The 12565-nt window shown below is 42.6% G+C and overlaps 1 protein-coding gene across 1 annotated transcript; it reads left to right on the forward strand.

The window, feature by feature from the left end:
* The first annotated feature begins 6061 nt into the window (after window positions 1-6061).
* On the forward strand, window positions 6062-10329 carry TSPO (translocator protein (18kDa)). Its single transcript, XM_010192629.1, has 3 exons — window positions 6062-6258; window positions 9070-9208; window positions 10107-10329. Exons 1-3 carry the CDS (start codon window positions 6071-6073, stop codon window positions 10281-10283), a joined length of 504 nt encoding a protein of 167 aa, XP_010190931.1. The 5' UTR covers window positions 6062-6070; the 3' UTR covers window positions 10284-10329.
* Window positions 10330-12565: the final 2236 nt, after the last annotated feature.

Raw genomic sequence — 12565 nt, forward strand, 5'->3', positions numbered from 1 at the left:
GGTACCACCACACTCCTCACTCCTGGTCTCAGGGGCCTCTGCAGTTCTGCCTTCTCACACAATGCACATTTACTCTGCACACTCAGGTGAAGATTATTTCAGGCTGCTATTGAAGTAAAGGTATTTTCTTTCAGTGTCGCTGTAATTTGCTCTTGACATTTTTTTAACGGCGAAAGAAAGAGATTGGGTTGGTTTTTTTTCCTTCTGCATTTCCAAGCAATGGTTATAAATCAGCGCAAAATGCACTGTACTAATTTGAGCATTCAATGGCAGGATTATTTAAAAAAAGATGAAAGTTGCAATGCCAAAGTTGCTGTTGTGCAATGACTTTGCATCACTTGAGGTTTTGAAACAGTGTCAGGCAGTGAGTCAGACTTCACAGACCAGTTTAACAAATGAGATTTACTAATTTAACTTGGGAAAAGGAAAAAGAATAGCAGGAAGTTCTGTTGACTTTTTTTTGGGCCGGTTCAAAAGGATCACAGTGTGCAGATTTTGCTCGCATTTCTAAACTTTATCCTATGCTGCTCTGTAAGTTTTCTTCATTTTTGTCAGCCTCCAGGTAAGATACCTGGAAAAGCCAGTTTGCTTCTCAATTTAGCTGAAATACAGGATATATATGACACGTATATGACTGCATCCCTCTCCATGGCAGCCTCTACCCGTGAGGTAAGCGGTATTGCCTCTTGTGCTAAGCTGAGAGGGGACGCTAGGTGACAAGTTACAGCAGGGCCAGGTGAGGTGGTACCTCAGGGTAACCACTGCTCTCACTGCGTTTAGCTTGTGCGCTAGAGCTTTTGGGCACCCTTGCTACCACAAGCCCCAGCAGCAAGGGGCAACCCTTTTGTGCTAGGCCGCTGGATTACGGCTCACCCTACTGGATGCCCATCAAGCCCTGCGGAGCTTCCCGGTTGTGACCTTCGCATGTGATGCTTTCGGAGGCAAAGCCCAGGGCAGAGTGCGGTTCCTGCACCCCACCGCAGCAGCCCAGGCAGTAGCGCTGCAGCTGTGGGCACACCTTGGTGTGACCATTTTATCTTTGGTTTGCTGTAAAGGGCACAGACCACTTGTAAAAGCACTTGAGATTTACCAGTGGTGACGCCACATGCCCGTCCTGCTGCTATTAAGGCAAACCTTGGATGTGGCGCTTGTTACATTTCACCCTCTTAAAAAATACTTCGCAAACTGAAAAGAGTCAGGCCTAGGCAGCACTTGGACTAGAAATATCCAAAGGAAACTTAATTCTTTTGAGAATAGATGTGGGTGATGCTTTCCAAGTGGGTGGACAAAGAAAAACCCACAGCAGGAGGCGAGGTAGCTATTTGGAAGGAAGGTGGTCAAAGGGATGTTTGGTTTTTAAAGTATGTAGAGGATTTTATACAAATGTAGAAGACAGATGAGGTACAGATGTAGAGGATTTTATACAAATATACATAAGGAAAATTAGAAGAGATTGAGCAGTAAATGGCAAATGATCAGATTATATGATAAGATTTTGTTCTAGCGTACACTTCAGCTCTCAGTTTGTGAGTCATCAATAAATCGTAGGTTTATTTGCACAACTTGTGCTCCACCATTTTAAAAGAAGTATAACCTAGGCAGTGAGACTTGTCTCTAAACTTGGTGAGTACACCTCACATTATATCCTTAAATAAATACTGTAATTTTAGTTTTAGTTATAAATACATATTACTTGTTAGATATTTGCTAGATATGGTTATTTCTTGGATATTTATATTGTGTTTATATTATTTACTGTTTTAAGTTTCTCTGTTACTTGAGATTAGATAACAAAGATAAGACTGCTTTTTTGTGGTAGCCGTAGTCTGTGTCACAGACTGTGATATAACTCTCTGTTTAGTGGTGTGGCTTCCCAGGAAGTAAAACCACAACAGACAAATAGTTTATCAATATAAATTAGGTATGCCCCCCTTAATTCTTCAGACAGCTGCATCAGGAAGAAGCCTTTTCCCCAGGGAAGATTTGCACGCTGCTTCTCAGACCTGGGTAGAAATTCATCTGCCCTCAAAAAAATAGAGTGTAGAGGATGAGAGTATAGATCTTGGGGACTCTCTCTTCAATAGTGCGTTCACAGCTTTGTCAGTGTACCTCAAAACAGCAGGGACTGGAAACCCCAGAACTGCACAGGTGATTTAGCCCTGCTGAGAGATTTTTCTTGGTGTTTTTAATGCAATAGCTGTAGTTTAAGCCCCGTGTGATTGGGTAGCCAGCACTGAGTTGCACAAGAAAGGGATTAGGCAGAGATTTATATAAGAAAATGCAATGGAAGTAGCTGTCCTGTCCTTCCTTCTCCTCACTGGCCCAGCTCTCCCTGGGAGGGACCCACCTCCCTTTCAGAGATCTGCTCAAAGCAAAGAAGTGTTTTAGTTCATTTTTCATCAGGCTGAAGCAAACCAGGTCCTCTGTCATGATGTATTTAGTCCCTGTCCAAGTGCACCTCATCTTTTTTTTTTTTTTTTGTGGTGCACAATGTTTTCCAGAAAGGAAAGGACACTGAAAGCTTCTGTTTGATTTTCTGCATGTTATACCACCAGAGAGAAACAGCCTGCACTATGATAGAAGCCTATTAGGCAGCAAGTTGCAGTATTGGTTTTTTCCTCCCTTTATTTCTCCTGTTACTTTATGTAGTTGGAGCCAGCTTTGGGCAAGTCGATTGTTTTGGATACCCAGAATTATTTTAACACACTTGTAAAACCAACTGGCCAGCAGCAGCCCTTACCGCAGTGTTGAAACTGCCTGGAGTCAGACTAGGGCTGAGCAGAAAACTGACAGGGTGATGAGAAAAATGTTGCAGGGCAGAGATAAGAGGTGGAAACAAACAAAAAAGTTCAGTGTGTGTGAGGAGAAAAGACGTCTGGGTGTGGTGGTTCTCAGAAGCAGATATCTGCAAGTATCATCTACATACACATGGGTTTCTTCAGCACAGAAATCAGGGTTGAGAATATTGTGCAACCAGATCGCACCCTGGAGCGGAGCTGGGATATGATTGGGAAAGTAGTAATTATTTCTAGGTTGTGTAACACATGCAGCCAGAGGGGCTGTGAAAGCAAGCCTGTGCCATGCAAGTTATCACCAAGTAATTTCAGGATTATCAGCTATCCACCACAAGGAAGGCAGTATTTAAAATACAGGAACTCCGACTGCTGTGGACAGCTGTGGTCTACTGGGCCAGGCCTACCAGCACATTTTGGTCTCGCTGCATGGCTTCTTGGTGCTATGCCAGAGAGTACTTCGTCATGCTTGGGAAGTCCTGAGAAATACACTGGAAAGCATAGTACAGAATTAGTAGTAATAGCAGTTAAAAGACGGGGACACCAACATTCAATTCAAACCAGTATGTTCACTCTCTTCACTGCTGTGTCTTCCCCTTTCCTGTTTGTGCACGGCTTTGCTTTCCTTGTTTCTTTGCTTTGTGCCATCCCTATTTCTGTTTGCCTGCGTGATTTTCTTTCTCTTGTTACTTAAGAGTTATTTCAGTATTCTTCCTCCAACGTAGAATGGCTTTGGTTGGAAAAGACCTTTAAGATCGAGTCCAACACACAGAGGGACAGATGCGTAGCTACATCATTTCTTCACTAATGACTACATCAGAGCAGAACTTTTCCAATTTCATAGCATTTAGCACCTTCAGCTTGCAGAACACTTTGACTTTCTTCCCAGGGGAGAAGCTGGCTGAACCCTGACAAAGTCCAGTTGCTTAATACCTGCAGGAAGCTATACTGTTAAGTCCAAATAAAGCATAAACCCCCTTGGGTCCTTATCACTTAAAAAAAAAAAAAAAATCAGTGTTTGACAGCCACACTGGAGCTGCACAGATGACTGGTACTTCAAAGCATGAGTAGAGACCTAAGGCTCGTGTTCTCTCTGCAGGCAAAGCAAGAGTGACAGGATTAAGAATTAGTGAGGTCTCAGTAACTTTAATTTCTGACTTAACCTTTGGGACTTACTTACCTGAAGGCAACCAAAGAGAATCACTGTGCTTGGAGCTCTTGTTCCCATTACACCTTGTTGCTCCTGCACATAGCAATTCCTTCACATCCCCGTAAAAGCAGCGCCTTTATGCTGTCAATAGGGGTGACAAGTAGTGTACACTGCAGCTCCCTCCGGAAAGCAACATAGGAGAATGGGTTAACTCCTTTGCTCTGTTTAAGACCTCCCTGGTAATAGCAAGGGGAAACCCCATGAGGCAGGAAGTGAGGCAGCAATGACTACAGCAAGGAGCTATGCAGATTTTTTTTCCCTCCCTCCCTCGTTGTCCATCCTCCACCCAAGACCTAACTGATATTATTCCAGCAGCCTAGCGTATAGTTTTCCCACTTTTCCTTCTCCTCAACCTGAGTTCTCAATTCTTCCCTGCTTAGTTTTCCTTTCTCTCCTTCATTCTTTGTTCTGTTTTTGACTTTGACTGTTGTACGGCTTTGTCTGCTGCCTTTTTTGGGTGCATTCCTATTCATTGCCCTCCCACGACTCTCCCCTAAGGCGTGCCCACAGCCCAGCAGCCTGCATGCCCTTTCTTGTTTATTCCTTACAATCTTCCTAATCCTGCATGCTTTAGCAGTCCCTCCACACTCTCTGTTTTGACTTCAAAACTCTGCTCTGCTTCTATCACCACCAGGATTTTCCTTGATTCCACACAATCTCGCTTGCGGTCCCAAAATCTCTTTGTTAAATCTGTGTATGGGCAGACCCGGAGGACAGGGACAAAACCCATACTACGGGAGAGCTCCCTTGCTGGCCCAGCTTGTGCCCATTCTCCAAACAGAAACCCACTGTACCAGCAGAACTGCGACACCACCGCGTCATCTGCGCGCCATTTCCTATCAGTTTAAGTGCATCTGTTAGAAGTGGGATTTCTTCTTCCCCACTCCCTGCCTCCTCATCCCAGCAGTCATGACTGGAGCAATAAAAACTTTCAAACACAGGCCAAGACAGCCAAGTCAACAGAGCACGTTTCTTTGACAAGCCTGTGAAATGCCAGTTGCTCTAAAACTTTATTTTCTCTCCTGGGGCTTCCCCAGTTGCTCTTTCATCCTGCTGTCTCCCCCTCCTGCACGACAGATGAACAGGAATCGGGTGTATTTGCAAAAATGACACGTTTTGGTTCTGCCCTTTATCGTACCTTTAACCTGTTTACATTTTAGCAAGCTAAGCACAGCTCTTCTGTAGCATTTGGCTTTAGGCCAGAAAATCTGCAATGAAGCTTTTTCCTGCTTAACTTAACTTCCCGTACTCTCACTAAAACAGCACGGCCCACCAGGACAAGGCAATATTTAGTCTGACTTCTGTAGGCAAATTTAATCCAGTACACTTTATGGGCTTGGCAGCTCAGATTGCTGCACCTGATTGAATGCTTCATGAAGTAACCACAGGTGTACTCCCTATTTATCTACGAGATCTCCTTCCTTGTTTAGCAAAACAGCATTTAAGTACTTATCTTCTCATTGTCCTCTCTGGTGTTTCTTTTCTGAGGCAGCTTCTCAGGTGTCTGCTACTAATAATTCACATCACCCTTAGCAGCCAGTGAGCATCCTTAGCACCCTTTTGAGGCTAAAAATACAACACAAAATTATTTTGCTTGAGCACAAGAAAGCACACACTTTTCTTACTCTTGATTATGCTGCTCCACTGAGTAAATGGACCTTTTGGTGAATACAGAAACACACACTTAGGGCCTGCTTGGGTTTTTTTCTGTTTTCTCTCCAAGTAGAGTCCATATAATACCAAACTGGCATACTTATGGGTGAGAATATTTATGTAGGTAAAATTGAGTAATCTTCCTCAGAAATCTTTCCTGCAGAAAGCTGAGGGGGAAGTAGAAGCCTCAGCAGCCACCCCACCAGATGTAAATGGTGGGTTCCCTTACAGGGGTGAGTGTTGTCCACTGAACCTGGTACAAGATGTGTTCATTTCAGCTGCAGTCTTTCTCAGTGACGGGACTAGGTCACATGGATGTATTTCTAAAATCAGCATAAACCAGATTTTTGTAGTTTGACTTAAAAATTGCTCTGCCAATCCCCATCTTTGGGTTTGTTTCAGATTTACTGTCTCAATGGAAGTCGTATCAGCCTGGGCCCCAGCAGTGGGTTTCACACTCCTGCCCCACGCAGGAGGGTATTTAGGAAGCTGGATGACCAAAAGTGAAATCCCAACATGGTATGAATCTCTGCAGAAACCATCCTGGTGTCCACCTAATTGGGTGTTCGCTCCTGTTTGGGGAACTCTCTACACATCTATGGGGTACGTTTTTCACTTACCTGATCTCAGAGTTGCCTGTTGTATTAATCCTGAACCAGAGAACTATTATTGTATTCCTGTGGCTGTATGTTTGTAAGAAATGGTGCCAAGGTGCCTGTTTAACAGGTAGAAACGTGTGGGAGTTGTGTGTGGGTTTGACAGGACATTCTGTATGCGTAAGTATCCACATCAAAATGAGGAGTTTGAAAAGCTGCTATTAATATGCTCTCCTCATTCATTCTGACGGGAAGACCTGCCAAGCTGGCAGCGATGGAGCAAGGCAGCACTGGGATTTCTTCTGTGTACATCCTTCGGTAGTTTTATACTACTGTTTACTATATTACTGTTTTATTTACTGTTATTATATTATTTACTGTATTATTACTGTTTACAATATACTATACTGCAGTTTTGATACTCCTCACAGCCTGCCCTAGAAGCTGTCCACCCAACATTACTCGCACAGAGTGATCCTTTGTGTCTCTTCTGCACGTGGTCATGAAGAACCAGCGACATACCAGGATTCAGCTTGGTTTTTTCCTAGCCATCAGATACGCATATTGTACATAAGCCACATAATCTAATAGTAGTAGTTTTTAGGCTGCAATATGCTTTTCATAGTTTACCCCTCCCATTTCTTCCACCATGACAGTACATTTTAAGTGATTTGTAGTTTGTATATCATGCTGGCTTAACTATATAAAGTTTCAAAGAGGCCAAATCTTTTCCAAGTTAACATTACAAAGTCATCCTGCAGGTTATCTTAAATACCACACCACCTGTTGCAAAATACAGCAATGATGCAATGTCTGAAACTGTATCTGAATGCTAAATTGGCTCCCACACATTCTCTCATTTTCTTTCCAGAAGAGCTTTCTAATTTTTATAGCCTCACATACTATCCATCCTTTCCCATCAGTGTTTTTTTTCCTTTCTCCTCTTACAGAGTGTACTTTTAAAAAATTGCTCTCTACTCTTGTATATGCCAAGAGTTAACATTTGAATCAGATCATTACTGTCCTGCAAATGATTAAAAAAAAAGCCTTTTATCAAAGATACAAGAGCTGAGATGAAGTTAAATATTTTAACAATCCAAATTGTGACAGCTTATCACTTACTTGGATAGTATCAGAATCAGTATGTTTTGAGGTGGATGGTCCTGGTTATGCACTATACCTCTAGCTTGGTGAAGAGATCATATTTATTGCCAGGCTTTTTCCTTAAATGATTGAGACTAATTCATTCAAAATCTCTGGATTATATTAAAAGCAAGGAATAACTAAAAGCAAGATTTAATAAGCTTACATGCCTTTCTTGATATTTAGCTTCCCAGCTGATTTGTGCCTCATGATCTTAGTCTGAAGTCAAAGTTAGACTTGTGGACAAATGTAAGACTGTGGCTCCGTAAATCACCTAGGAACAGATTTGGGTCCTGATGCCTTTTATGAAGAGAAACTGTTAAGTTTCTCCCCCCACTCCCCCTTTCTTTTTTAAAATACTCTTCTGCAATCAAACTACCAAAATATCAAAAGCTGCATTGTTCAGCCCCTATGAAGGTAATGGCCAAGAAGCAAGCTTGGGTCACTGACTGGGTTAAACAGAAAAAAAAAATCCTTCTTGTATGACCTACAAATGAAGAAAAAACTCCTTGCAATTACTCCTATGAATGGTTGTCTGCTCCTAAAAAAAAAAAAAGCGCTTACAAGTTGGTCGTTGTCTTTGCCTCACTGCCAGCAGAAATACGTCTGAGCCCCGGCTGTCCAGCATAGTGCAGAGTCCTGCTCACATTCCTACCAGGATGGAGTCAGTATTCAGTTACTAATTCCAAAACAAGGGTATAATTCCAGATGTTGGCACTTTATCCAGGGGATTCTACTGCAGTCACTTGGAATGGCTGTGCAGTCATCTGGACTGAAATCCAGCTGATGTCTGGAGGGAAAGTCAAACAAGAGCAAATAAATAGTCTTAGGTGATGAATGCTCCCTGTTCTAATCAGGCTCCTTCAGTGCAAAAATAAACCTTACATTAATAAATCTCCCGAATCCTGAGAACTCTTGTCTTTAGCTGCTTGTACTCTGGGATCCCTCCAGTGAACTGTTCTGTGGCACTGAGAAGATCTCTTCAAAGTCTTCAAAACATTTTTGGAAGATCTTTCAGTAGCCAGGATCCCACAGACAGGAAGGCTGCTGGATGGTCCTTGCGGTTAATTCTTCCCACAGAAGTCCTAAAAATCTTTGTTGTCCCCATGTTTGTCCCATCCCCTCCTCCCTTCTGACATGTGACTATAGGGTTGTTCAGGCTCTAACACCATCCACACCCGTGCTCAGGTGTGCTTTGGGATGCCATGTGTTTTGTCATTCCCACCTCAGTTCCTACTCCTGCTATACTTCATCCATTCTAAAAAGTTTTTTTTATGTCTTTATTTGAAAGCATCACATCCCAGTACCAAAATTAACAGTTTCTTCACTATTTAGAGTGAAATTTTACCTTTTACCCTTGTGTCTTAAGCTTGCTTCCATTTCAACATAGCATTCTCTTTTAAGCCTGAAATGCAGTAGAGGTCATCTGCTCCTGTGCACCTAGAAGCAAGAACGCTGGCAGGATAGGGAATTTTTCTCTCTCTATATTGCTGTCCACAGCAGGTGACCACCCCTCTACTGTCATTTACTCTGCCAAGTAGTGCCTGGATATCTCATTTTCCAAATTAATCTAGACCTTAGCACTGAAGCGGTTTCATTTGATGAAGATCCCAGCCAAACCCAGCAGACTTTCTGACCAAAGTACTGAATGACATCTTCCATTTGCTTTCTCCAGATATGGCTCCTACCTGGTGTGGAAGGAATTGGGAGGCTTCAACGAGAAGTCAGTGATTCCTCTGGGTCTGTATGCAGGGCAGCTGGCACTAAACTGGGCATGGACTCCTGTATTTTTTGGAGCTCACAAAATGGGATGGGTAAGTGGAAAAATAAGTTTCATAATCATTGGCTTCTGCTGCCATTTGCAAGGTGCTAAGACAAAAGTTGTGCGTTGTAATCTTTTCTCTTTGAAAATGAGCCTGAGTACAGAATATGGCTCGCAGAAGTTTTCTAAAACTCTTTAATGCATGCCAGCAGCCACCTGAGAGAATTTACATATCTACAGCATCCTTAAATGTTTAGATTTCAAGAAGCTCTTTCTGCCACCCTCTGATAAGAGCTTTGTGTAACTAGAAAATGTAAACATTTATGCCTTACTAAAATTCCTAGGTATCTCTAGCAAACAGCAGTGATAAGCAGCTTTTCATAACATTACTCAGGTAATCAGCACCCATTTTAGACAAGACTAATTTTCTGCAGTCTGAAGAGAAACAGCTTGCCTCAAAAATAAAAATCAATAACAATAAAAAATACTTGCTTGGTTCTCTAAAGATACATGCAGTGCCATAATAGTGGAAGGCTTTGCAATCCATCATGGGTTCATTCACGCTGCACCTCTTCAGGCAGCATCAGTGTCATGAAAAGACTGGGTAAGTTTACGTAGCTGAGTGATTTGCTCAAAGTCACGCTGGATTTGTAGTCAATGTAACACTTCCCACTGCCAAAAAAAAGAGGGTATGGGTGAAAGGGATTTTATTCTCCCTCTCCTGCTCCCAGCTGCAATACCTTTTCTGGTGACTGCTGTATCATTTTATGAGTCGAATTGACTCAGAACTCAGCAGAAATCTTACAATTTTTGCTGGCTGGTTTTCTGAGAAGGAATTAACTCACAGAGGGATCCAACAAGTGCCAGAGCTAAGTGGAAAGAGCCACACACAGACTAATCAAGAAAATGCAACAAGTAAAAGCAACACTAACCACCTTCCTGTGTTACAGGGGTTGGCGACTCTCCTTCTCACGACTGGTGCAGCAACAGCTACAACTGCTTCCTGGTATAACATCAACAAAACAGCAGCTTATTTGATGGTTCCTTATTTAGCTTGGCTAACCATGGCTTCTGCACTCAACTACCGTGTCTGGAAGGACAATAGCGACAAGAAACAATCTGAATAGGCAGTTTTCAGCCGAAGTTTTTTCACAAGTTTTCTAAATAAAGTTACGGCCTTATTTTCTTTTTAGCTGAACTATTTATACCGTCATTTTGCTAATTACAAGCTGACAAAGCAGTGTGTGTTTAAAACAAATATGTCTTTATTAGGCAAGTCACAAAGGGGTGTATGCCTGACTGGATGTTATAGTCAAGAGATTGTGCTGATTGAAAAGCACTGGTTTTCTATATTACAGCATTATATTTTATATGACAACAGCATTTTAGCTACTACCAGAAATAAGCATGAACTTTAACTTCATTATGTTCAGAGAAAGAAATCCAGCCATGGATTAACACAGCTTCCAGAAAGCTGTTCCTAACAGTGACAGGCATGGTTGTGGCCTATTTCGTGTTCACCACTAGACACAGCGCTTTAGTGCTATGACGTGTGCCACTACAGCTGCCAGATATTTATCTTCTGGTCATTGTACGCTGGACATGTATAAGACAAGATTTTTTTCCACAATTTGTGTCTTTCCACTTGCAAGAATTGTACAAATTTAGCATCAGCTAAGTCCATTAAACTACATGGGAATTTACTAACCTCGTTCCTCCGTTTTCACTAGTCTTACATGGTTTTGAGCAGAAAAATAAAGCAACAGGATGCTATAGCCTCAAAGACAGTCCCTTCATCTCTGTTGCTCACCATGGCAATGGGCAGGACAAAACAGGAAATTCAGAGCACGTGGATGGAAACTGAGAGGAGGACCCAGATATCCAGCAGCCCCCTCCCCCCCCGCCATACACACCTCGGAGGCATCACCAACAGCACTGGCCAGACAGCACTAACATGCTCTGCCCAGACTCCGTGTGATGCCAGATCACCACTGCACCTTGGCAGTGGAGGCAGCAGCCAGACCATGGGTGGGTCTGTTGCCCAGCAGGGCAGTACAGACACCATAGCTACCAGTGTCTACCTGCACCTTCTCGCTTTAGCTGCTTAGAAATGGAAACAAGGCTTTTGCCTCTTCAGGGCTATGGTAGCTGACTTAGTAAGATCCGGGATGCTTAGTCCAACCAGTTGCTTCCTATAAGATAAAAACATCTCTTTTGTCTCAAAGCGCAACGACTATTTCTGCCCACAGCTTGTGATACCGCTGCACAAATACTGCTACTTTTAAGAAGTCATTCTTCTGGTTTGCTAAGGGTGACATTACTTTTGCTGTTGTGATAAGAGAAACTTTCCATTTACTTTAAATACACAGGCACTTGGTTACATGTCTTCAGGTACTCTGAAGGCAGAAAGTGCCTTTTGCTCCCTTCAAGTGACAAATACATACACTGAGCACGCATGTCCCCTTACATCCCATCTCCTGCACTCATTACTGTAGTCTATATCACAGACAAACTTTTTCCTTGCATCCTAAGTAGTCACACCATCTATGTTAAGCACTTAACCATGTTTCTTTAATCACAGGTAAGTATGGAGTCCAAAAAAGTTCCGACTCAGGAGCAGGAGACTGTTACGGCTGTCAGCACCACATCAGGCTGTGCAATCCAGCTCTCCCTTCTGCCTCACCTGTGCAGTGACTGCATTTCCATCAGACACGGATGGTTTATTTTTCCAGCCTATGTCCCAGTCAGTGGAATGAAGGTGGTTTCTGCAGACCATCCTGAAATAGCCTAAAATATCCCTCTCCCTCCTTGATCATGAGGGTAACGTTGCATATTTGCAAAGCTTGAAGCAAGCTTTGGAAGATTTATATAATTTTGTAACTGTACTCTGCTCTCAAGTAGATCTTGATTGCTGTAACTACCTTTAAAAAAAAACCCAAAACACACCCACATAATATATGCTGCATGACAGACAGCAGAATTTTTGGAACTTGTACATACATACAAAGCAACACAAATACAGCCTAAAATTGCTAAATTTCAGCCAGTTACCCTGCTGTGAGGAGGGTGGAGAGATTCAGAATTACTAATTTCAAACTGACATGCCACTTTCAAATACCTCTATCTTAGGGCCTAAACTTTAAAGTCCAAAGATTGCTTGGGCTTCTAGCAGTTCTCCAGCTCCCTTTTATTCCTTCAGGCTTCTGCTTTCCTGTGCTGCTCTGGACATTGCATACTTCTCGCTTCCTGCCTGACCCCTTCTCAAAACATCTAGTTACCTTAAGGGGCAGGCTCAGGATGACAGACAGCAGCTGGGGAGTTTGTTTGCCTTTTTTTAAGAAAGAAAAATGGGAAGAGCCATGAAATTCTTAATCTCATCACTCTAGTAATTGCACTGAAATACCATATT

This window comes from Mesitornis unicolor, unplaced genomic scaffold (assembly GCF_000695765.1).
Source record: "Mesitornis unicolor isolate BGI_N332 unplaced genomic scaffold, ASM69576v1 scaffold47879, whole genome shotgun sequence".
Lineage (NCBI taxonomy): Eukaryota > Metazoa > Chordata > Aves > Mesitornithiformes > Mesitornithidae > Mesitornis > Mesitornis unicolor.

Coding starts and splice junctions, on each gene's coding strand:
- TSPO (XM_010192629.1), top strand. CDS start 6,071: ATGGAAGTCGTATCAGCCTGGGCCCCAGCAGTGGGTTTCACACTCCTG. Junction 6,259..9,069: donor ACTCTCTACACATCTATGGG/GTACGTTTTTCA, acceptor TGCTTTCTCCAG/ATATGGCTCCTACCTGGTGT. Junction 9,209..10,106: donor GAGCTCACAAAATGGGATGG/GTAAGTGGAAAA, acceptor CCTGTGTTACAG/GGGTTGGCGACTCTCCTTCT.